The 23,740-nt window shown below is 47.0% G+C and overlaps 4 protein-coding genes across 6 annotated transcripts; 2 read left to right on the top strand and 2 right to left on the bottom strand.

Moving 5' to 3' along the window:
• Positions 1-453: 453 nt before the first annotated feature.
• Positions 454-15,937, bottom strand: LOC131260700 (protein RUFY3). Of its 3 annotated transcripts, none has more exons than XM_058262496.1 (9): positions 15,608-15,937; positions 15,281-15,509; positions 4,720-5,153; positions 4,403-4,653; positions 4,072-4,330; positions 3,862-4,002; positions 2,777-2,874; positions 1,179-1,395; positions 454-1,102 (listed from the first exon to the last, which is right to left on the bottom strand). In XM_058262496.1, the coding sequence occupies exons 2-9, from the start codon at positions 15,471-15,473 to the stop codon at positions 689-691; spliced, it is 2,007 nt and encodes a 668-aa protein (XP_058118479.1). In that variant the 5' UTR covers positions 15,474-15,509; positions 15,608-15,937; the 3' UTR covers positions 454-688. The 3 variants fall into 3 exon arrangements, with proteins under 3 accessions (XP_058118479.1, XP_058118478.1, XP_058118480.1); XM_058262495.1 differs by lacking the exons at positions 15,281-15,509; positions 15,608-15,937 and adding exons at positions 8,250-8,862; positions 9,855-9,993; XM_058262497.1 differs by having other exon boundaries at positions 15,281-15,937.
• Positions 11,903-15,164, top strand: LOC131259798 (endoplasmic reticulum metallopeptidase 1-like). The gene is made up of 4 exons (XM_058261388.1): positions 11,903-13,330; positions 13,833-14,360; positions 14,429-14,643; positions 14,711-15,164. The coding sequence occupies exons 1-4, from the start codon at positions 11,903-11,905 to the stop codon at positions 15,162-15,164; spliced, it is 2,625 nt and encodes an 874-aa protein (XP_058117371.1).
• Positions 15,938-16,474: 537 nt separating the features above from the next.
• On the top strand, positions 16,475-18,535 carry LOC131261509 (CUE domain-containing protein 2). Its single transcript, XM_058263563.1, has 6 exons — positions 16,475-16,623; positions 16,716-16,893; positions 16,974-17,121; positions 17,199-17,412; positions 17,474-17,643; positions 17,719-18,535. The coding sequence occupies exons 2-6, from the start codon at positions 16,728-16,730 to the stop codon at positions 17,909-17,911; spliced, it is 891 nt and encodes a 296-aa protein (XP_058119546.1). The 5' UTR covers positions 16,475-16,623; positions 16,716-16,727; the 3' UTR covers positions 17,912-18,535.
• Positions 18,536-18,537: 2 nt separating this feature from the next.
• On the bottom strand, positions 18,538-22,282 carry LOC131261507 (V-type proton ATPase 116 kDa subunit a 1-like). The gene is made up of 7 exons (XM_058263562.1): positions 22,201-22,282; positions 21,697-21,868; positions 21,101-21,625; positions 19,506-20,882; positions 19,224-19,416; positions 18,982-19,153; positions 18,538-18,912 (listed from the first exon to the last, which is right to left on the bottom strand). The coding sequence occupies exons 2-7, from the start codon at positions 21,811-21,813 to the stop codon at positions 18,816-18,818; spliced, it is 2,481 nt and encodes an 826-aa protein (XP_058119545.1). The 5' UTR covers positions 21,814-21,868; positions 22,201-22,282; the 3' UTR covers positions 18,538-18,815.
• Between the last annotated feature and the right edge of the window lie 1,458 nt (positions 22,283-23,740).

Raw genomic sequence — 23,740 nt, 5'->3', positions numbered from 1 at the left:
CTTCGCTGTTCGTGAGAAGTAAACAAAATTTTAACCAACTGTCAAAAATTTTCCCACGGTTTTCGGCTCGTAACCAAGGTGTATAAATATAGAAGGTGACTTTATGTCGCTTTGGAAGGGGTGCCATATTTGAGAAGAGTTATGTCAAAAGCCCAATCCTTTTCCGATACCCCCCTTCAAAATCCATATGAATACCCCAGAAGTGTTATGTCAAGTCATGAAATGTCATTTTACACTGGACGACTTCACCTTCTAATTTATACACCTTGGCTCGTTACATGGTATGCTGCGACCTGTCTGTTAATTGTCTTTGGCTTTTTCCAAACGTCATTTCAAGGGCTGCCGCGATGTTTGGGAGACCGTATTCGAATCAACCGGTAATTATCGATGCACTAATAATTCTCTTTCGGCCATATGTTTGAAAACAGAAAGTAGAATATGCGGATATTTATTAAGCTTACACATACTTATGTTTATTAAAATAAATATTCTACCGAACATTTCCAGATTTATATATAAAACATTTGTCTAGTGTATCATAACTTCTGCTTCCATACACAACACCATTTTTCTCATTATAAGGCATTCCGGGTAGCTTGTTGAGTGATTGGAATCGGATTGATACCACCATTAAAAACCATTGCAAAACATACTGCACGCTTCGGCAGTTCAGAAACAACACACGCGCTCACTTCGTAGCTAGCTTTTCCCAACAGTGGTCACAAACGCGCACCGGTTTACTACCTCCTCCATTCGTCTCTGGCCGCTCGCTACTCGGCGGTAGGGTGGACACGTGCTCGGAGCAGCTGGCGCAAAATATTTTGCCACAATTCCGGCAGTGGTGTTTCCGACGGGTGATACTGAACTCCTTCTCACACCCGGTGCACTTCGAAACGCCCTTGTCCGGTGTCCACGCACCACCGCCAGGATCGTTGTCTTTCGTACCGTCGGGAGAATGATGGTTAACGTTCGCCTTTTCCTTCAGCTCGGAAATTTGAAGCTTACTAACGCTCAATTGAACACCAAGCTCTTCCAGCGTGCGTTGATCTTCCGCCCATTGGCTGCGTAGTTTCTCCAGCTCGACGTTTGCTTTTCCAAGTTGCTATTGAGGGCGAAACATAAACGGATCCCATTATATCTGTAACGTTACATTTAGGACGCACATTTCGCTCCATTACCTTTGAATCATCGGTTAGCTGCTTCACCTGCAACTGTAGCTCGCTGATGATCTCCTTGTGTTGCATTTCCTTGTCCTGCATTGCCGTGCGCCACTCGCGTTCGATGCGTAAATCGGCCTCGGCCCTGGCCGCCCTCTGCTCGCTGGCGACCACTTGCAGGGACAAGGCTTGCGACGAGTCTTGCAGCGCATTCAGGCTGGCGGTTTCTGAGCTATATCTAAATTAAATGAGGAAACGGGAGTGCTTTAATATCGACGCAAATTTATTATGAATAATCAAAAGGACTGAAATTGAAAGGGAGAAATCGTCTTCAATGAAGCTACTTTGTACCAGTTTGAATTGAGATCTTGACGTGTGAGTACTTCGTATCAGTTCCTCCTACTCGTATTATTTGAACGGCGATACTGCTAGTTTTAAGAATAACGATTATAATATTTCGTACACAGAATTATTTCCTTTACTATTATTAGAAGATAAGATTCTTCTTCCATTGCCATCGTATGTTTAATTAATTATCGCATATTTAAAACCTCCAACGCAGTATGGAATAGAAACTAAAGTTTATTCTAACTAGCTCTCAAATTTCTCTCTCTTTTATATGCAGGAAAGACCTTTTCTAGTCACCGCATTTATTGTATAAAATTTTATGAAAATTTCCAAATTATTGTTGCTTTATGATGATTCAAAAATCATTTGTAGATGAACATCATTTTATTTGCGTATCATTCTGTAATGTGGTATTGTCGTACTTACGTAAAACCAGTTCACAATATAGATATTGGAGTTTGAACATTATGAAAATTATAAAAGTAATCAAATTGGTGACTTTTAATCAACAATAAAGCAACATATCAGTGTATGGTAAATTTAATTAATTCAGTTAAATGTTAAATCATACGTATTAAAGTGCAGTTCAATCGTACTCTGATTGATATTTAAGATATCTGCATATTAGCAAACGAAATATAATAAAAGCAGATGCAATACAGTCGGTATAAGTATTGTTAAATATATCACTGATAAAACACATTAAAAGTTGAAATGTTTTCATTTTTTTATTGATTTGCTCATCTCAAGTCTATAATTTTATTTTTCCATACAGTCCCAACAATAAGGGGAAACATTTTTTTTATGTAATCATATAGTAAATGGCAATAAAAGCGCGCTGTAACCGTTCTGCCAGCGGTCGAATGTCAAGTAAATGTAAAAATATTTTGCACCGTTTTATTAGTACTACCGATTTGGTTTTCGTAGCTTCGTTTACATCGTTTTACCTGTTTGACATCACCTTTGCAATACAGTAGAACCGAACAATGCGAGAATCTAATACGGCTAATGTATCATAGTGCTATGGCGCTAAAGAGAATATGCTAGGAGATCATTTATCGCACGATCGAAGACGCTTGCCGATGTTCCGTCAGGGCATCGTAGTGTTATCTGGCTGTATATACTTTCTCGCTACACGGTCAAGAACTCAATTCAACGGATCGAAACAAAGTACACTTTTTACATAAATTTCTAAACAAGGTAATAAGGAGCAGGGGAGAAGGTGGGCTCGTGGGGGAATGATGCACGAAAGCAAAATGCATATGGCATACTTTTTTTCCAGCTGCGATATCGCACTCGCCATCGATTCACGCTGCGTCTCCATCCGTGACATTAGCTCAGTTTTGTGCTTCAACGACGCCTCGCACTCCTACAATTACAATTAGTGTGTATAAATAGTTGATTAATGAGGTTCCCTCATGTAACGTATGCAGCTTAATTCCCTGCGCGCGAAGGAGAAATAACGTCCCGTGAAATTAAGAACAAAACAAGGAACCCGCCTTATAGAGATGAGATACACTGTGAAGCTTTGCAAGATGGAACCTAAAATGCGAACGAAATAGTTTCGTCGGGGCCAAGAAACCGTCCCGCTTTGTGGGGAATGCTTGCAGATCACCCTCGTGAAGCGATAGCATCCCTGGTGCGTTCTGCGCTCAGTCAGTGAAGCGATGGTGCATCTTTTATTATTTGGTCTGCAGTTTGTCTTCGCTCGATGCGTCTGAGGCCGGAGCAGTCTCGCTTGTGGGATCTGCCAGGGCAACCTGAGGGGGTGACGATAATCGTTTCTGCAGCTGTTGCTGCTTAGCCGCGTCGTCCTGCGAAGATGCTGGGGCAAGCGCAACGGATCCTGCTCCTGAGCTACCGGCAACGCTCGGTGTCGTTCCAGCGGCCGAGGTGTTGGTTGCGGGCGTAGCCGTCGCCGCCGCCGACGCTGCCGTCGTTGCACCAACCGAGGGTGACTTTCTCAGCTTGTTCGCATTAAACGGTGGTATGGTGCCAATTTTGAGGTGCGGTTTTTTGTTCGGGGGACCGATCATAGTGGAACCGGCGCTACCCATCGGCGACGACACGCCGGAACTTCCGCCCATCGAGCTGATTGTGCTGATTTGCGAGTCCGTCATCGCTTCGGCCGCTCCTTTGCGCTCCAGATTGGACAGAATTCTGCCGATCTGCGACGCCTTGATCTGTAATCGGGTGACCATCTCACCCTTCTGGGTTAGTTCCACCTCACATTCCTACGCGAAGATAGACGTGTTAAGGATGAGATAGGACTTACCGTTCCTTAGATCCCAAATCAACTCAATCCCCATGGAATATCCCGCGTTACCCCTGGTTCCCCACTTCCCCGTTATATTACCTGCAGCTTACGGTACATGTCGAGGTTTATCGACTTGATGTCCTCCAGCTGGCGGCGCAGCGATACAATCGTGTCCTGCTTTTCGTGTATGTCTTTCTCCAGCAACTTCATGGCCATTTCTGTTTCTGCTTTTAGCGATACCTACACACAAGAAAACCCGTTTGAATCACGTGATCAATCGACGCGAGGTGACATTCTAAAGACACTAACTTGTAGATCCAACTCCTTCTCAATCTCCTGCCGCTTCTTGCGCTCTTCGGCGAGCGTTTCCGCCATCTCCGGATCGAACCGATCCAGCACGTTCGTTTTGTCCTCGATCGGGTGTCCGTGTTGGGATGCCCGCCGGAGCGCGGCATTTTCTGCCTGCAGCGCCATCAGACTATTCCGAGCGATTGCCAGATCTTCCTTCATCAGTGCGTTGGTTGTTGTGAGGGATTCCACCTTGGCCTGCAGGTTGCCGACGGTGGCGCTGGAGTAATATAAATCGGAACCATCCCATTAGCTTCTCGTATTTTGGGGATCTTTTTAGTGTCCTGCATACTTCAGATGTCGGTTCAACTCCTCGATGTAGTTCTTCTGGTCAAGCACGGCCGTCATGGCGCCGGTGGCACTGGCATCCACTCCACCCGCAATACCACCGTTGTTCTCCTCGTCCGGACTGTTGCGTGAGCTCGAGCGAAGGTACAGCGAAAAATCGATCACACCCTGCTGTGAGTCAAGATCCTCTTCCTTCACACACAGATTGCAGTCGATAACGTTCAGCCCCACCAGAATGCCTACGATGATGATGATCTAAAGGGAAAGTTGTAGTCGATCAGATCGGAACTCTCGGCAAGGCGGACAGGCAGACTCCCATACCTCATCACTGAGCATGAGCGCGTGCGGTTCGTAGTACTCCACCAGCGAGTCATCCCGGTGCTCGACCAACACCTGAAGGTAGTCGGCGAGCTTCTTCTGCATCAGAGCGAGTCGCAGCCATGCTCGGGCGCGGCCCATATGCGTCCGAACGGTCGGTAGGTCGCGCACCGAGGATGTGATATCGAACGCCTCCACGCAGTACCGCTCGACGCTCTGTAGAATGTCCCACAGTTCCTTCTTCGGGCCAAGGAGACCCTTCTTCGGCTTCAAACCATGTCGTAGGACGTGCTCGAGCACGATGAAGAAATGCTGCAGTGGCAGATGGTCCGAATCGAGCATCCGCCCAAACCGGAGCGACTGCTCCAGCAGCTCCTTCACAACGAGTTTGCAGATCTTCACCAGATTGCTCCGTTCGATCGACGCTGGATCGCGGGCTGCCGGTCGGAAGAGAAGAAGGAGCACAGAACGACACTATGAGATTGCCATTCTATCGACAAGCGACGAACATCGTAGTAGCCTCGTGAGGCGAAGTTCAAGTATACAGCTCTATTTGACATCGCACCAAGGGGGCTATTTCTGCAGTTGGTCCTAGTAGCCAAATTGAGCAGTATGTTTTCGAAATCAAGGGATGCTACGGTTGGAAAACGGAGTGAAATGGTACTCAACAGAACACCGCGACAAAAAAATGTTTCAAAACTATGGTGAAGTCGAAGTCGTGGAATAAGTCGCTCGTTTCATCGTTAGCAGCGATTGGCAGCTTCACTACCAATGGAAACCCTTTCCCCAATGTGTCTTGTTTTCGAATAATCGTGCTTCTACTAATAATCGTAAATGTGATAAATGCGGTGAGAGGAAATAGTGAGTCCGGATATCATACTTCTAGCAGTGAGGAATCTCAATCAGTTGCGGATCGGTTTGAACATTTTCCCGAACTTTTGCAAAGGACCTGTTTCACTGCGGACGATCTAACCGTAATAGAAGCCCAGCGTAACTTCCAGGTAAAGTATGCACGAAAAGTGTCACCATTCTACAATAAATTGCCTATCGTTTTAATTTTAACAGCGCGTATTACCAGAAAGAAAACTACGTTTCGAGCCAGTGAATGATGCTGCCGTCGAGAAACAGCTTTCCTTCTTCGACACTCTTGAAAAAGATACAGTGCAAGCGATCAAGGAAGAAACTCATTCCAAGGATCTGATCTATCTGGCCCTATCCAACACCGTTGGGCGATACCTTTACGCTTATTTTGTCCCGATCGTCAAGTATTCCTACTATGGTGGGTTCACAAGTTACTCGTCGGCAAACGAAGTAATCCGGGTGTTAAGGAAGTATCAACGGGTGCTTGGAACTCAAGGAGAACGAGGTGTTACCAACTGGAAGTTGGAAGAGCTCGATACGAAAACGTTTTACGAAAGAATTGAAAGGATTTCAAGTGATGATCTTCATAATGCAACGCACAACTGTCACGATACACAGGGACATCATTTGATACCCTCAATCGAGATGGATTTCGATACTAAAGATTTGCTCCTGATTTCTTTGCCTCGCCAACATAATGGTGCCCTCGCGTACAATCCTCGATCGAAAAATGCAAGTCGTGTCGTTCTCCGACATCACATTGATACCACAAAATGTCTCCAAAGTGAACAGGAACACCTGAAAACCTTCAATAAAGCTATTTCCGGATGGCTGTCGGACCACTTGGGGTATATTTTGGCGAATGAAACCACCCTGCTGTACCCAGCATTCGAGGGGGTTTTGCGGATTCTTAAAACCGTTGAAAACGGTGAAAATCTTCTACAGAAATCAACCTCAGACAAGAGCGAGAAAGAGAATGATTATGCTGATTTTAGTTTCCTTGAAGAGAATTCAGACGATGGCTTCGACAGAACTCAAAGAATGTCTGCGCTGCAGAAAGTATCCATTTGGGTTGGTTGCAGTCTGGCCGTGTTTTTGGCGGTATATGTCGTGTTCAAGATGAGACAAAATAGGAAAATAATATCAAACAACCGGTTCACCCATCGAAGAGAAAAGGTAGCCACAGATCGAGGCAGACGATCTGGTAAAAGACTACCTCGAAATGTCAGCGAGGAGGAGGAGGATACTTTGTTCGATCGACAGGAAATGGACAGAAGAGTGGAAGATGGTAAGTTTGCATAGGATAAAATGCTATTAGTTTTGGAGTTGCTTGTACATTGCATTTACAAAATATTTTTCAACCAGAATCAAGGAGATCCAGAAGTAAACGAAAGTCTTCCGTCGCTCGACTGCTACATCACATGCAACCAAAGCGATGGAGATCACGATCAAGAGACTATCAGCCTGCGCCAGTCGATGGATCGGATGAGGAAATGGTAATACCAGCAGCAAGATCCGGTCGAAAATCGCAAAGGGTCAACAATGAACCCCAACCGGGACCATCGAGAATTAACAATCAGAAGCTCCCAGAACGGTCGTGCAGCTGCATATCTTGCCTGGAACCATCCACAGAGGTTCTTGCCGCTCCAGCAAAAATTAGTTACGCGTTGAGCAAAGAGAACACAAGGACCTCCCATAGGAGGGAGTCCAAGGATGTTTATTCCTGTTAAGCGAACAGCAAGCATCAAGCATTTTAAGGAAAGATTCATCGCAACAATGAGGCGCAAGAAAGTCGCACAGTAGAATTGCTTTAAAGCATAACCCAACCACAAAATGCGATGGTAAAGCTGAGGCCTAACGTAAATGATAAGATTAAATAAAAATACCAAAAAGTAAAATGAATTTTACAATTTGCACTGGTGAAAGAGCAAGCACATTCTTGTGGAGGTCCTCGTAAAGAAAACGGTTCCAGCTTTGAAAAATCTTCTCTAAAGGTGCTACCGTTTCTTCGCAAGGACTCTTTGAACAATTTTGAGCGACAATAAGCACAGATCTGGGTGCAACTGATGCATTGCAAAGCGGAAACACAAAATGATAAAATCACACCAGGCGTAGAATGTTATTATGATCCCAATATTCACTTCCCAATGTGTACCAAATGCGACAAGGCTGTGGATGCCCGTCGCTGCATGTATCCGCTTCTGCGATCAGCGCATATCCGTGGCCAATGGCGAACGTGCCTATCACAACACTGCAAATCATAATCAACCAACAACGAGTACGAGTGTGTGGATTTTTCCAATACAAAGTGTGTCCTCAAATTGAGAGGAGATAAACATTTCTTAACGAAACATTGATCACATTGTATTGGAATGAGGAAGGTGGGCTTCAACTATCCTTAGACTGTAGCTGGTCACAACGCAATGCAAACAAGATTTATTATTTTAATGGTCAAATGGTTGTTACATTGTTTGAACGAGATCTGATTGTATTGCGTAGAGTATAACCATTCGTCTAAGCATAGTTCAGTAGGACGGGGAGGAAACAAAAACCAACAAAAGAAAATTATGAAGATAAAAAGAGGGATACATGCAAAAGGATGTAGGGATAGAAAGGTCACGTGGTCTAATGAGGTTTGAGTGTATACGATATTTAAAAAAAAAGGCACCTACAGTAGTAGTTAACCCAATCGCGCTCGATAATCTTCTCTTCGCATTTTACGTTCTCAATTATACCGAAATTATTGAGTGCGCTGCAATCACCGGCTGCTCCACCGCCGCCGACGCCGCCCATCGCATCGGCACCACCACCGGCGCCGCCGCCGCCTCCACCACCGTTCTGGGCGTCTTTGATATCGAGATCTTGCAGCTCCTTGAGGCAGAGCCACTCGCCGTCGACGGTGACGCGGAAGTTGCACAGGTAGATCGTGTCCTGGGCGGCGGTATCGCTGACGCCGCCGCGCAGCTGCGCCACCTGCCTCTGGAGGGCCCCGTCGCCCCCGGCGGGTATGGCCCGGGGCAGCGTGATCAGGGTGGTGCCGTGGTGTCCGTGCCCGAGCCCATCGCCGTTGCCGTTCTTACCGTTGATGCCTGCCGCACTTCCGGCCGGTCCGGTCGGTCCGAGCGTGCCGCTGGTGGCGTTGGTGCTGCCACCGCCGGTGCCGCCGTTTCCGCTGCTGCCGGCATTGGCGCTGGTGGTGGTGGTGGTGCTGGTGGAGGTGCCCCCGGTCACCGTCGTTTGATGGTGGTTGTTCGGCTGAGCGATGCCCAACGCACGCATCTTCCACTAGATAGGAAAAACCACCAGGAGGGTGGAAAATTGGCATCAGTTGGAAAGAGGCCGACAAAAAAAAGCACGGAAAGCCAGCTGCAACATCCTACCCGGAGGGAGTGTGTTCGTTGGGAGGAACAAAGTGCCAAGAAGGTTTGGCAAACTTGCAAGATTAAAAAGCTATTTTATTTTTTTAATATAAGATAGCTATAAAATTCCTAAATTGATTCTTTATTTTGCAGATGTATTACAAACAAGTCATCCGTAGCAAGACAAAATTAATATTTGATGGCCTAATTAAAACAATTCTTCGGCCTTTAGAGTATACCATATTGGAAATTATTTGGATTCGGGAAACTCAAGTACCATCTATAAAAAAAGTAAACATATAGCCATGCTTATTATTGTAGCTATCTCCCAAAATATGTCCTTAAATTTGCTTGACAACATTCCGCTTTTAGAAAATTGCGGATTTCTTGCTCTTGACCTTGTTAGTTTTCCAGGTGGTATTGATGCGAAAAAAGAATAAATTATGTTCCCATACCACCATATCGTGACCGTGGTGCTTTTACTATGTTTGCCCCCAGTTTGTCGCTAATGAATATTTCATTGCAAGAAAATAACAAACAAAGGATTTCATCGGTGGACATCGGAGTTGGCACGACTTGCAAACGAAAGGCGTCGTGAGGAAAAACAAAAGGAAAACCGTTTTTTTGCACAAAGCCGGGAAATGCGATGGGCGTGCTGGGGCACCACGGTTTGGAGCTGGCCGATCGATATGATCGACGTGCAAATCGTATCTTTCCCTGTTGACTCGAGCCATCCGTTTTGGACGGATATCACCGATGATCGATTGGGATGGAACGGAAATGGTTTGGCACAGTTTTGTTTTTCCCTTCTCAACGAAACACACGGACACACATAGACACACACTTCCGGGTCAAGGAGTCCAGCAGCGAGGGGCTTTCCTTCGTCTCGTTTGTGCCGGAAAAGGGCCGTCTACTTACGGGACGATTGTCGGTGCCTACGGGGTGACTCAGCAGCAACGTTTCCGTGTTTGGTGTGTTTGACGGTGGGTCTTACCCCAACCCAGCAGAATGGCAAATAAGAGAAACGACCGCACACTGTTTCGTGCGTTTTTTTAGGCTTCGCGAAATTTGTTCACATCAGCTCGATAAGTTTACTCCGTGGACAATCGTTTGGTGGAGAAGGCGTTTAAGCCTTTCGGACTTTCCCTTCGATAAGCTGGAGCTGGTTTACTACACGTTCGACTTTAAAGGAAAACGCAACGAAAACTGACTGTCGATACGGTCGGGTCGCCGCCGCGTTGGTCGAGTTATCGATTTTTCACACAAATCAGCCGCCCGAAAACGGAACCCACACAACACACGGCCGGACGAACGTCAATAGTGCCACAGGGAACGAACGGAATCCTGTGGAACCACCAAGTGGCTTGACATTTGCGTCGGCCAAACGTCGGGCGGCCTGAGACGGATGGTGTTTGTGTACACCAACGACGACCGTACCCGAGAAGGGTTCGCGAGCAAAGGGCGTGACATGCGCACTGGGAAACTTTCCCTGTGCGAACCGCGTCGGAGCACAGGACAGGATGACAGGTTTGTGTCGTCTTACGGGGTTTTGCACTTTCCTTTGCAGTTAACTGCGTCTTGGCCGGCAAACAACACTGCACGCAACCATCCAAGCAGGCAGAGGTTGTATTTTGCGCACCATCTGTTTACGAAGGTGCCGATGAGATCATAAAGTTCTACCCTGAGCGGGGTAAAGAAAATTCACTTAGCAGGGAAAGAAAAACGAAAAATTAGCACATGCCCCAGAAAGTACAAACACGATGAACAATAATATTGCTTTCAAAGGAAGGCACAAGCAAAGGCGTCTAGAAGTACGTCTCGTACTCTGCGAACAACCTGTTACGTTCTTCAACACGCCGGAACCAGAGTGGACTGCCCAATATAAAGGAAATTTCGTACAGATACATCAATGGTTAAAGATAAATAGCTAGTGGTAAAAGAAAAAGACTAACTCGAAAATGTTATCAGAGAAAGCTTTAAGATAGCTTGATCGATGAACCCTCGTTACATACTTGCTTTGGTAAACCAATGTAACTTCAAATCGAATGTCTTCAGCAAAACATGCAAAAGTCCTCTCTTTACAATTTATAATACTCTCAAATGATGAACACGCACAGCAGAAATACCGCTTATTGTTGTAGAAGCTAAGATGTATTATTTTCTTTAACTATTTACCAAGTTAGTTCAACTTGCACTGTTGAGTTTAATAAATTGATATTGTGTATAGTATAAATTGATCTACTTTATATTTTATATTATTCTATATGGAACAAACATTCGTCAGCAGGAAATGACAAGAACCGTCCCTTGGAGTCTAATGTACTTTTATTTTTTAGAAAGTAAAATTTCAATGATAATCATTATTCAATAACAGTCAAATTCTTTCAATTAGGTTCTCGGAACTCGGAATATAGCACTTTAGAAATTGTTAGTAGCAAACCGAAGACTCTGTGTTGTTTCTGTTGGGTGGGAAAATACAGAATACCAGCCGTTAACTCACTACAAAACAAACCATTGCATAATATTGTCACTTCAACGGCTGTCCCTCCGACGCGAGGATTTATTTTATTGCACACATGCTATCGTTGGCCGATGCACCCGACGCAAACAAAACCGTACACCTGTGAACGAATCCCTCCATGCGACTCAGCGTAAAGAGATCTTCCAACGTGGACCGTGGAAGGAACACGACGCGCACGACGGCCATTGGTCAGTGTACGGGGCGCACACGTCGACTTCGGAGCGTCGTTCGTTATCATCGATAAGAAAGAAGTATATCATGGCGCACCGGTGGTGGGCGATAAGAGGGCCAACCCCGAGGGTGTCAGATCGAGAACGTACAGCCCTGGGGGTAGTTCATCGTAAGCATTGGCTGTGAGGTTGTCGTGTTTTTCCGTCCGTTAGGTGCGGTGTAACGTGTGTGAGCTACTAAAAGGAAGCCCCATAACATTCAGGCGTAGTGCGATATGGCCCCGAAACGTGTCCGGTTTAAGGAGGACGAGGTGCGGGTGCAAAACCTGCACGAGCTGTCACCAGACTCGGTGTACGCGGCGGTTCTGCTCGTGCTCGGGTGTGGCCTGCTGGCGGGTTATCTGTCCACCCGGCTGCCCGCCGCCCTCACCGTGGCCGACTTGGAGCGCACGCCGAGCGCGTTCATTGCCGAGCGGGCGTGGGCGAGTTTGAAGACGCTGAACGACATCGGACCGAAGCCGGTGGGAAGTCAGGCGAACGAGGTGATGGCCCACGAGTTTCTGCTGAAGGAACTGGATGGGATCGTTGCCTCGGCGCACGCCAACCAGCGGATCGCGTTGGACCGGCAGACGGTGAGCGGCGCGTTCAGTACCTCGCTGCTAAACACGTCGTTGACGAGCGTCTACAGGAATGTGCAGAACGTGGTGGTGCGTTTGACGGGCGAGGAAGGAGATAAAGCGGCGCTGCTGGTCAACTGTCACTTTGACACGGTCGCAAGCAGTCCCGGAGCGAGCGATGATGCGGCCAGCTGTGCGGTGATGCTGGAGGTGTTGCGCGTTCTTTCGCGTCGTCCCGAGCGCACCAGACATCCGGTCGTGTTCCTATTCAACGGTGCCGAAGAGACGATGCTACAGGCGGCGCATGGTTTCATCACCCAACACCCTTGGGCGGACGATGTGCGCGCCTTTCTTAACCTCGAATCGTCCGGCTCGGGTGGCAAGGAGGTGCTGTTCCAGGCGGGACCACACCACCCGTGGCTGATCGATTTGTATGCCCGCGCCATCCGACACCCGTTCGCGCAAACGGTCGGGGAGGAAATCTTCCAGCTCGGGCTCATCCCCTCCAACACGGATTTTCGCATTTTCCGCGACTACGGCGAAGTGCCCGGCATGGACTTTGCCCACATTGCCAACGGATACCGGTACCACACGCGCTACGACTCGATGGACTTCCTGTCGCTCGAGGTCCTGCAGCGCACCGGGGATAACATTCTCTCCCTAACGCGCGCCCTTGCCGACAGCGACGAGTTGGCGGCCGAGGACCGTTCCACCGGGGGGACGGTGTTCTTCGACTTCCTAGGCCTCACCTTTGTGCACTACAGCGTTGCCGAGGGTCGGATCATTAACGCAACCGTGGCACTGCTCGCCCTTATTGTGCCCCTGATAGGGTTTGCACGCGGACGACGTTCGGTTGCCTACCGGGATTTCCTGCGAGAGGTTCTGTTCGGTCTGGTAGCTACGACTGTTGGTGCGATCTTCAGCATCATTGCCTGCACCACCATCGCGCGTCAGCTGGACTTTGTGGGGAAAACTATGACCTGGTACACGAACACCTATCTCATACTGGGGCTCTACTGCTGTCCGGCCCTGTTGGCACACTGCTTCGTGTACATGTTCCTCAACACCTTCTACAGCAACAGCAAGGTTGGTTAGAATGGTTTGATCATATTCTAATGAGATACTTTATGTGCTCCACCGCAACTCTTCCGATTTACAAGATATCAGCGAATCCAATCTATTTGAAATTCTTACCATGCCTTACTTCTTTCCCCAATACGTTTGTTACCACGTCATCCAAACATGGGTGACGGTATTATTCGTGTTAGACATAGTGTTTTTTACTATGCGAGATATGGATAGTTTTTAGATAGCTGATGCATAGTATGACTTACTGTTTTCTTACAATAACTGTGTTTATGACAGTATTTTTTGGTTGTAAGAAAAGATGGAAGACTCGTCCACTGAAGGTAAAATTTTGATACCTAAAAAACCAGTTTACTATAACGGTTTACCCATAACAATCAAAATGGTATTTATCAAAAACAGTTAGCTAAGGTTCGAATTAAAAAGATACAGTACAGAAACCCTTTCATTCCCACACCAAATAATCTAATTTCGTTATATTTTAACGCTTCAATACTTCCAGAGTGAGCTGACCCTTGGCCAGATGACGCAGGCTAGACTGGGAGGTGTGAACATTTTCTGGAGCATCATCGCACTCGCCTCCACCATGGCCGGTTATCGCAGCGGTTACATTCCGATGGTGCTGCTAGTATTTTCGCTCGCGTCTTCCACCGTGAACGCCATGCTAAACATGGGCCGCACACGGCGCGGCTGGATCACGGTCCATCTGGTATTTCAACTACCCGCGCTGCTCTGGTCCACCAACTTCTACCTTGTGCTGGTGCAACTGTTCGTCCCCATCACGGGTCGATTCGGGGGAGCGCGTAATCCCGAAGTGTTTATCTCGCTGCTGGCAGCGACCGGAACGCTGCTCTGTTGCAGCTTCCTGATACCGTTTATCGGCCAGCTACGCAGCACGATGAACTTTACGGCGAAGCTGTCGGCGGTGACGGTTCTAACAATCCTGGTGGCGTGCTTGAGCCCACTCGGTTTCCCATATCGGGACGAAAGTACCGGATCGGCACCCACCCCTCAGCGGCATTATGTTACGGTAAAAAATGAGCTGAACGACGATTTTCTCGCGGACCGACTTATGATATACTTTTTCTTTCGAAAAAGCACACATTCCGCGTGTTCCACGACGAATGGGGACTGTACAAGAGCTCCGACTCGGGCTACATGTTTGAGGAGATGGACCGTAACACCCGGCAGACGATCGAGGAGATTGTGGCTCCAGGAGAAACCCTCACGCCGGTGCGACAGCTCGAGTCCTGTTCGAAGGAGCTTTTCTGTGCCGCACCATTCTACTCGCTTTGGCATCAGATGCGGTTTAAGTGAGTCGTGCGATGGTGAACAAATGGTTCTCACCGGTTTGCTAACGCTTGTTTCCCTCTTTCCTAGCAACTACTGGCTGCCTGGTCCCGAGCCAGCCTTCGACAACATGGTCACGATGGCGTATCTCGGAACGGAGCAGCTAACCGAACACACGCAGCGGCTTACGTTCGCGATGGACGCCAGCATCCAGTCGTCCATCATAATCGGCCCAAAGGAAGGGGTCCGGTTAATTGGATGGTCTCTGTTGGATCATGTTCCACCGCCGGCAAAGTATGCTGGACGTGAGGGACACTTTGTTTTCATCACGCACGGCCTTCCGGGACCCACCTGGAACGTGACGATCGACGTACACCACGACGAACCGAAGGATAACGGTCAGCTGATGGACATCGTGGTGACGACCAAGTTCTGGGAGTACCATCACATGCATACGTCAGACTTCGAGGACTTACTAGCGCACTTTCCCCCATGGGCACACGCCATCCCCTCGGTGGCGGTAGTGAGCGTGTTTTCGCTCTAATTCGCCGGTCGATTCAATTATGTAAATCACGGCCAAACGGGACGATAAACATCCTTGAAAGCGTGGACGATTTGACAGCATTTAATGAGAATAAAAAAACGGGAAAACGGACTTACCGGGACGTTTCTTTGCACCCCCACCCCCATCGGCCTCGTTGCCCGTTGAGTAGGAGGCCAACGAGCAGTAGCTTTCCCGTCGCGTCGTCAGCCCCTCCCGGATCGACGCCAGGGACGGGGACTTGCTGATCGGTGTACCGACTTGTGAGTCATCTTCACTATGATTTCTTAGCAGAAGCCTGTCGGTGCTCATCTTCGAGGCATGGATGTTTGAATTTTACTTACAACACTGAATCAAACACACACAAACGGGAATGATTGGCGTAGATTGATATGAATTGCTAACCCAAAACACAACACTACGAGATGCACTCACGATTATCTTACCACAGCAACAACCATATAATTTAGATCACATTTATCACGTAGCACCAGATAATTGCTCTTAAATAATATAACAATCGAATATTTACGCACTGATATGATTACAAAGAATTAAAACAAGGAAACCACAATCACCCTCATCAAGGGTGATACTGCAGTACGATAAAATTATCCAACGAGCTTAAACCACCGAGCAGGAGCTCCACAAATGTTTAAGTTTCAGTATTACGTAAAACACACTTGTTTACTAAACGCACATGAGCTGTTAAACTTGTTGGATTTCACATTTGGTCAATTAATTTTGCGCACAGAATAAAGAAAAAATCCCTCGAAAGATTACTCTGCGATGCAGCTCGGCCCAGATATCATCGTAAATAAACAGACACTTGTCAGATTCAGTTGCAAACTTTGGGCGACAAAAAAAATGACATTCATAAGTTTTGAAAAACGGTTTACTATAAAAAGGAAATAAATTTTAACAGAACCACAAAAACGGAGAAGACATTAAATCAAAAAGATTGTTAAATTTTTTTATTTGTTATAAATGATGTCCTTAACATTATCGTGAAATAATATATGTAATGCTTATTGTTTTGCTATTAGAAATATTTCAAAAACGTAGAGTTTAACTTTTAACCTAGTTCGCTAGCGCATAACACATGCTTGTTAACAGATTTACATTAATTAAAAGAAAATTACATTAAAATATTAAGTAAAGAATTGTGTACATTTTCAAATTGGGATTGGGATTCGTTCGTTTCCGCAGGGAGTTTGTGAAAGCTCATCACTTCCCAAAAGACTAACTGGCAGCACTGGTTTTGTTTGGATGTTTGGGATTTAACAAAAAATAACAAATCTTGTCCGCAAGCAGAATCACCCAAACTGGTTCTGGAATTATCTGTGTAGTTACTGTTAGTTGCCCAAAATTTAAGGCTCGCTAAGTCGAAATCTCATAAACTATTCACAAACCAGTGATTTTTTGTCAAAAAGACGAATTCAATCGAATAAAAACAGAGGTGGTAAGAATTATTGATTTTTTCCCAGGCTATCGGTTTTTTCACCTGGAACATTGGATCGGCATTTGTTGTTTTTTTTTTGTGTGCTTTTGTAGAATTTTTAACAAATGACCAATATTGAGCAGCACCATGACGTGGTTAAGGAAAGTTTGTTTCAATTTATCCGGAAACATATTCCGAAAGCCGATCTTAACATAGTGGATGATATCGTCCTGTCATACGTAATCTCTATCCTTGAGGAAGCCTCTCAGGATCCTTGCTTTGATGTGGAAGGTAAGCAGAAGCTAGAAAGTGGGTGTTGGTTTTTTAAGTGAGGAAGAAATTACAATCGCTTTGTTCATAACGTACAATAGGTTTCATCGAAATGATGTCGGCGTACTTCAACGACTTTGCCAATATTGAACCGGAAACGGTGTGCACTTGGATTTTCGAGCTGGAAAACCAAATCTCCAACAAAAATCCGATTTCTTCTAGCACGGAATCGAACAACTTGTCGCTGAAGTAGGAACCATACGTTTTATACGTTGATAATTATTTCTTCGAGAAACATTAACAAAACGTTTTTATACACTTTACAGTTCGCTGTCCCTTGTGGATATGATACCCGAGGAAAAGCTACGCGGCCGCCATTCATCCGAAAGTGATCGTGAAGGAGTCGGTAACGATGTGCAGAAGAGAACGCATCATCTGTCCGACAGTGATGGAGGTTCGAACGAGGGCTGCAACTATGATCTCTTTGCTGAGCAGTGCGATGTACTACAGGAAATGTTCCCCGACAGTTCGTTCATTGAGGTAGGTGTTAATTTTTCCCGTTGGCGAGAAGTTGGTTGTAAAACTGCTAACCGCTCCTTAGGTGAAGCATTGCATTTTAATTGCCAACGGGGATGTCGATCGCGCAACACAAATACTGCTTCACCGCCAAGAAGCAGGACAAAGCCTGAAGGGACCTTCAAACAATATGCAGGCCAACAAACCGCTTCAGAAAGTCGATGAACATGAGCTTAAAAATCGAATTATCTCAAAGTAAGTCCCCACACATTGGTTAATGCTTTGAGTGGTCAAGTAAAACCAACACCGTTGTTTGCTTTTGACTTGCAGGTATTCATATGTCGATAAGGAAGACAACCGAGAGTATAAGCCAGTAGCCCCGAAAGTCGAACCGAAGAAGTTGATTCGCTATCGGGACAACAAGATCGTTTCGTTCAAGGGCGAACGGTACACGGAGGTGTCCCGCCGCGGCGGTGAGGAAGAGACTGAACTCAAAAAACCTAAGAAACCTATTTGTCCGTAACTAATGATACTCACCCTTACTCTAACTAGTTCATAGCGAAACGTTAAGAGCTTCGTTGAAGCTGTAGTCGAATATGAACACAATGTAACCGTTGCTGATGCCGGTGGGCAACAGCTGCCCAGCCCACGGCGATGACACGTTCCGGGCTGGCGGTCTGTTGCCCGCCGAAGACGGATCCCCCTTCCCTGTGAAAACGACAGTATGTCGGTCACCTTAAGACTTATAGTCATTCTTCTCGAAACAAAAATACATAAGCATACGCATAATAGATGGAAAAAAAGATCTGAACAATTCAGTAAACCAGTAGTAGTAACCAGAAATTCGGTAATTTCGAACTACCTAATTTCATCGTCTTTTATAATTGTACAAAATGTTCGTAATGTACGTTAGTCAGGAAATGGTAGGTTCTCCTGTACTTAAATTATATATACCGTAATAGTACCGATAGTAATAGTATATCTAGGTTTCTGACACGGATCATACGAAATATTTTAAGTCGGTCTTAATATTTAGTTCCTTTCTGCAAGAGAAACATTGCTGCTTCTACCTGCATTCCTTTTCCACTTTGTAAACCTAGGTAACCGAAATAAGTGTATAACAAAAGCTGAGAACAAATAATTATTGACAAAGCTAAACGTTCGCTTAAGTTGTTTTTCTTTGCGATCAAAGGTACGAGTCATCACAAACAAATTAAAACACAAACGACACCTGGTTTTGCTTGCAATTATACAGTGCATTTAGTGTTACCTTATTGCACTTCTACTTGGGGTGTTTTCATTGGATTTCAATTTACCACCGTTCGAGGAAATGATCCGTTGAAATCAAAAACCCATGAATACTACGGTGTTGCCGGAAAGGGTGAAGCCTTTCGTTGAAGCGAGATTGGGCCTTTTTCGAGTAAAAGTTACTCTGGGTCCTCATCATTGTCGATGATCACCTTGAAGGAGAAGGGCTGGAAACCGTATCCCAAACCTTCGTAGAACTTGCTCATGAACTCGACCCTGGCGTGAGAAAACGAAAGACGATTTTATTAGAATGATCCGTATCTAGTAGCATCACGCTGAGCTTACCAATGCAAACGCAAGGTGTGCAAAAATGCGGACAATCCTTCCATCATGACCAGAATGGCAAGGGTGAACAGGGCCCATGCACCGAACACGAAGTACAGCATAATCGCACCCTTGTAGCTATCCTGCTTCAATCCCATCGACAGCACCATGTTCCATAGCACTTCCGAGAGCTCTGCGGACAAAATTTAAACACGGTTGGATATAATACAGGAACCGGTTGGAATTCCGTTCCGTTTACTTACGGGCATGAGCAAGTGACAAAGCCCACAGGCGGAGGTACGAGGCAGTGTGGGAGACGGTACTCAGAACGTATTCGATGGTGTGGATTGCCTGATGGATGAAAATCTCTGCCATCGGTTCATCATCGTGCGGGTCGTGGGGTTTTGGGGCGTGATTTGCGCCCTGGTTGACATCACCGTTCGTTGGAATAGGGGTCTGGGAAAACAACAAAATTGAACAATTAAACATTCGCACACATTCGTAGAACGGCAGAACCCCTTGTGTTATATACTGAGAAGACTCACCGGAGAAGCTTTCTTTCTCTGGATCATCATGTAAAGCGGTTTACCAAGCAGCATCCAAGGGATACAGATAAGCGAAATGAACACAAACGTACGCTGCAGCTCGTTCTGACCCTCAAACATGAACTCGTTGCAACCGTGGAACGGTTCGCTGTTCTTGAACAGCATCATGTTGATGAACATGATCAGCACGGACGGCGCACAGCCGGGAGTGCGCGGCTGGAAATCGGTCTTGGCCGTGTAAGCAACCCACTTCATGAACATCATGAACACCATGTACGCGAACAGCAGCACCAGGAAGATAATTTGCGGCAAAAACTCCAGCACAATGCTGACGCGACGCTTGAAGAAGTTATAGTTGACCACACTCATGCACACACCGAAGATCATGTGCACCACACCGAAGATGATCGACAGCTTCATCTTGTACGAGTTCAGGAAGATGATCTTGTTGGACGCCATCTGCCAGATCGGATCCAACCCAACTGGGTAGATGTCGACGTTGTAGTCACTCGAGCCAGGATTCAGCGTGAGGTCCTTGTTGTGCATCACCGTCGAGACGTTATAATTGATGCTCCAGGCCGATCCGAATATGTTCATCGACTTCGAGAAGATATCGTTGTACACGAAGCCAGTGTACATGGAGAACAAGCCCATCAGCAGAATGATGTATCGACCGCCGAAGAAGATGTTCCAGATTTCGTTCGTTGACTTTTTCGCGCCCAGCTTCTTCTCCCCGGTAACCATCCACAGACCAAACAGTGTCATGATCAAACCGTGTCCAAGATCGCCAAACATGATGCCGAACAAGAATGGGAACGTGATGATCGTGTACAAGGCCGGATTGGCCTCACGGTACGACGCAATACCGTACGCATCGATCAGATTTTGGAAGCCGCGCGTAAACTTGTTCGTACGGTTGTACGTCGGCGGTGCTTCGTTCGTTTCGATCACGTTCAGGAACGACGGAATCGTGCTACCGACGGCCGCCGACCCATCCGAGAGGGCCTTCTGCACCTTCGGCAGGTCCGGGACCGGTACCCAGCACTCGCCAATCAGACACTTCTTCGTGACATCCATGTTGAACAGGTTCAGCGTGTGGTAGATCGCTTTCATCTTCTTCACCATGATGCGCCAGTTGAACAGCTCCTTGGCGACGGTCGCGAGCACGATCGAGCGGTGATCCTGCGTTTGGTTCAGTACCATCTTCAGATCCTCCAGACGCGTGCAGACACCCTTTACCATTTCCGTGCGTTCCGAGCCGGAGCTCGGGCACGGGTAGAGCGACACATGGTACCCGGTGCACACCTTCTTGATGCGAGCCTTCAGCTGTTCGCCTTGGAAGAACGCCACGAACACGGTTTTGAAGATCTCATTACCCTACGGAACGAGATAATGAAAAAGCAATTCAGATGCATGCATACACAAAGGAAGGGGGGAAGACTGGCTTCTATTTTCGTTGTCGCTAGTTGTTCAACTATTTTTATGTTTTAGGTGCAAGGTTACGATGACGAGATGTTTTTCCCATCATGCAATATGGTTGAGGAATGCAAGTTTTTCAGTCTTCAATTGTTTGAACGAAAGGCATGAATTCTTACCGTGGCCGGGTCCTCCAGTGGATCTTCCAGCTCCACTTGACGCAGGAAGATGTTACCACGTGAGATACGCCAGAGCATCCGTTCGAAACCCGGCATCTTCTCGCGCTGAATCACACCGGCCACGAAACCGAGCCGTCCTCGGCTTTGCGCCGCATTCGGATCCTCCGCAATCAGATTACCCTTGGTGGCATCGGCACTGACGTGCACCTCCTGTTCGAAGAAGAACGATTGCGTCCGCTCCAGCACATGCTTCAGCTCGGTCAGCTCGAGATAGTTCGACTTCAGATTGACCGCGTTCTGCGACAGCTCGAGAATTTCGTTTTCCGTCTTCTCCAGGCGCGTTTCAAGCTCGATGATTTCGCGCGGATTTGGTGCCCGCGGCCAATCGTCGACGGAGCACTCCGGGATCTGGACCGAGTCCTTCTTCACCTCGCCCTCGACGTAGCGCAGCTTGCGTTCCATCTCGTCGCAGCGGCGCACCTCGCTGACGAACTTCCGCTGAAACGCGTTCACGTCGGCGTTGAGCTGCAAAAAAGTGTGAGCAAGCGAAGCCGTTTTATTAGGCGGAAAGAACAACGCTTTCCTGGAATACTTACATCACGGAACTGGACAGCACCCGTTTCTCCCAGCTCCGAGACGGAGGTGTAGGCCGCCTCCGGCTGGATGAACATCTGGCATAAAGCCATCTCCTCGCTCCGGAACATCATCGCCATGGCTGGGTGGTTCTAGCGGATCGAAATCCGGATTTTCGAACAACACAAAACAGATCTGCAAGGGAAACGAAAAATGCAGAAGAATCAATGAACGAAAAAATACACGAAATAACTATAAAGTCACCGCCAGAACTAAACTTCTTCCAAAAATCACTGAACAACCGAGCTTTTGTGTAAACGCTCTTCGAAGCGATCGTTACCAGCAACGGTAGAACTCGTGATAGGCACCACGTGACTCGCGGATCGCAAATTTTATTCACTATCGCCGTTCGCTGTCGAGGTGCATGGGGACGACAGAAAGTGGGCAGAAAACTTTATTCAACCATAACCGTCATTTAACCAGAAAAACGTTCCACTTCCACTGAACTTAGTCGCCGACTTACTTACTTGTACGATCAAATGACCGTGATCGGCGGACGGATAAAGTTCAAGGATGAAAAAATAGCCTACAGCTAGTAGGCGAATGCTGTATTCCGGAAGAGTGCCACTGAACAACTGAGGGTCTACCAGTTTGGCGCGTTCACCTGATCCGACGATCTGTCTGCCCGTCCCCACCATCGTCTTCTACACGAACGGTTCGATACTTTTTCCATCGGCGCGGCTCGTATGGGATCGATGTTACTTTACCAGTAGATGTGGATTGGCTTCTAAACCGTTGAGCAAACAGTGCGAGCATTTATTTGTGCCCGTATCATATACGGTTCCACTGTGGAAGCAGGTCCATTAGGCCCTGGGGGCATACGTCATCGTTTGTTTACGATGGCTGACGATTCTAATGGCTGGCGTGGAATCGTTTCAAGTACATTATTTCAGGCTATCACTGTAACCTATTTCATCGAACGTGTATGTGGTGCGTGAGCCCGTTGCAATGGCTTACGGACAAACTGATCGTCGAACGTGATCACGTGGTAGTAGGTGAGCCGACGGCGTTCGATTGGTCGCTCCCGATATTTGTGACTACGGTGGATTTTTGTTCGTTTGCAGGCTTACACTAATTTTTATCGCAAACAACAGATGATCGTCATCATATCCGTCCCGATGATCTTACTTTAAAATACGTCTGGAAGTAACGAAAACCCCTGCATGCACACTTTCCACTGGGCCAGTTTCGAGCACAACGACACAGCACGCTTATCACTACGAGACAACGATCAACCACTGACTGAACCGTGTGCTCGAGAATAAGCGAGCCCCGGATCGAATACTATCACACCGTGCGCGGTTTGAACCGCCGTTTGGCGGAGACATGCGGGTCGCGAGACGCGACAGATTCGGCGATCGCGAGACGGGCTCGGCTGAGTCAGTGATCGCGCGGCGAACGAACGAAGGAAAGAGGAGCGTGCCGCCCCCTAGCGCGGTCGGAAGGTCATATGATCGAATGGAGCGGAACCTGAAGGCTTTTGCCGTACGGTTGGGCGTCGATATGATCTGTGGTGCCGGCATTGTGCTCAGGGTTGTAGTTCGCTCGATCAAATTGATCGCCGTGTGATGGTGAAGGTAGCGACGTCAGCAGTAAGAGCTCTCACAGGCGAAATGCATCCGCACACGCAATCTCATATGATGGCGTTCGTGCGGGTGTCTGCATCCGATGTACGGTTCCACGATGAACATGTTTAAGTAACAGAAACAGATGCTGCACCGCAACACATATGAAACTGGTGGCATCGGTTTACTCCAGCCGTTGATGGAAGAGTAAATATTTGTTTTCACATACCACATTTTTGTTATTTACATTGCACTATCATAGCCGACAAGAATATCATTTACAACCCCTTCAAAAATTGGCATTTTAAGCCGAAATTATGTTTCTTCTTTGAAGAGATCTGGTAAATCTTTGCCCCAGCGGAGCGCGATTTGTAATTTCCGAATCAAGGACATGATCGTACAATTTGCTTCAAGTCATCGTGTTATTTTTGTTTTTTTAAAG

Source organism: Anopheles coustani, chromosome 3, assembly GCF_943734705.1.
Source record: "Anopheles coustani chromosome 3, idAnoCousDA_361_x.2, whole genome shotgun sequence".
NCBI lineage: Eukaryota > Metazoa > Arthropoda > Insecta > Diptera > Culicidae > Anopheles > Anopheles coustani.
The sequence above is the reverse complement of the archived record's forward strand: the minus strand, read 5'-3'. Positions and strand labels throughout refer to the sequence as shown.

What these genes read in the sequence shown, in the direction of transcription:
- LOC131260700 (XM_058262495.1), bottom strand. Translation starts at nt 8,856, where the DNA reads ATGCGTGCGTTGGGCATCGCTCAGCCGAACAACCACCATCAAACGACG. An exon ending in ACATGTACCGTAAGCTGCAG is followed by an intron (nt 2,875 to 3,861) that starts GTAATATAACGG and finishes TTGTAATTGTAG; the next exon opens with GAGTGCGAGGCGTCGTTGAA. An exon ending in ATATCGCAGCTGGAAAAAAA is followed by an intron (nt 1,396 to 2,776) that starts GTATGCCATATG and finishes CATTTAATTTAG; the next exon opens with ATATAGCTCAGAAACCGCCA.
- LOC131261507 (XM_058263562.1), bottom strand. Translation starts at nt 21,813, where the DNA reads ATGGCGATGATGTTCCGGAGCGAGGAGATGGCTTTATGCCAGATGTTC. An exon ending in GTGCTGTCCAGTTCCGTGAT is followed by an intron (nt 21,626 to 21,696) that starts GTAAGTATTCCA and finishes ACTTTTTTGCAG; the next exon opens with CTCAACGCCGACGTGAACGC. An exon ending in AGAGAAAGAAAGCTTCTCCG is followed by an intron (nt 19,417 to 19,505) that starts GTGAGTCTTCTC and finishes TTGTTTTCCCAG; the next exon opens with ACCCCTATTCCAACGAACGG.
- LOC131259798 (XM_058261388.1), top strand. Translation starts at nt 11,903, where the DNA reads ATGGCCCCGAAACGTGTCCGGTTTAAGGAGGACGAGGTGCGGGTGCAA. An exon ending in CCTTCTACAGCAACAGCAAG is followed by an intron (nt 13,331 to 13,832) that starts GTTGGTTAGAAT and finishes CAATACTTCCAG; the next exon opens with AGTGAGCTGACCCTTGGCCA. An exon ending in CTCAGCGGCATTATGTTACG is followed by an intron (nt 14,361 to 14,428) that starts GTAAAAAATGAG and finishes CTTTCGAAAAAG; the next exon opens with CACACATTCCGCGTGTTCCA.
- LOC131261509 (XM_058263563.1), top strand. Translation starts at nt 16,728, where the DNA reads ATGACCAATATTGAGCAGCACCATGACGTGGTTAAGGAAAGTTTGTTT. An exon ending in TCGAACAACTTGTCGCTGAA is followed by an intron (nt 17,122 to 17,198) that starts GTAGGAACCATA and finishes TACACTTTACAG; the next exon opens with TTCGCTGTCCCTTGTGGATA. An exon ending in AAAAATCGAATTATCTCAAA is followed by an intron (nt 17,644 to 17,718) that starts GTAAGTCCCCAC and finishes TTTGACTTGCAG; the next exon opens with GTATTCATATGTCGATAAGG.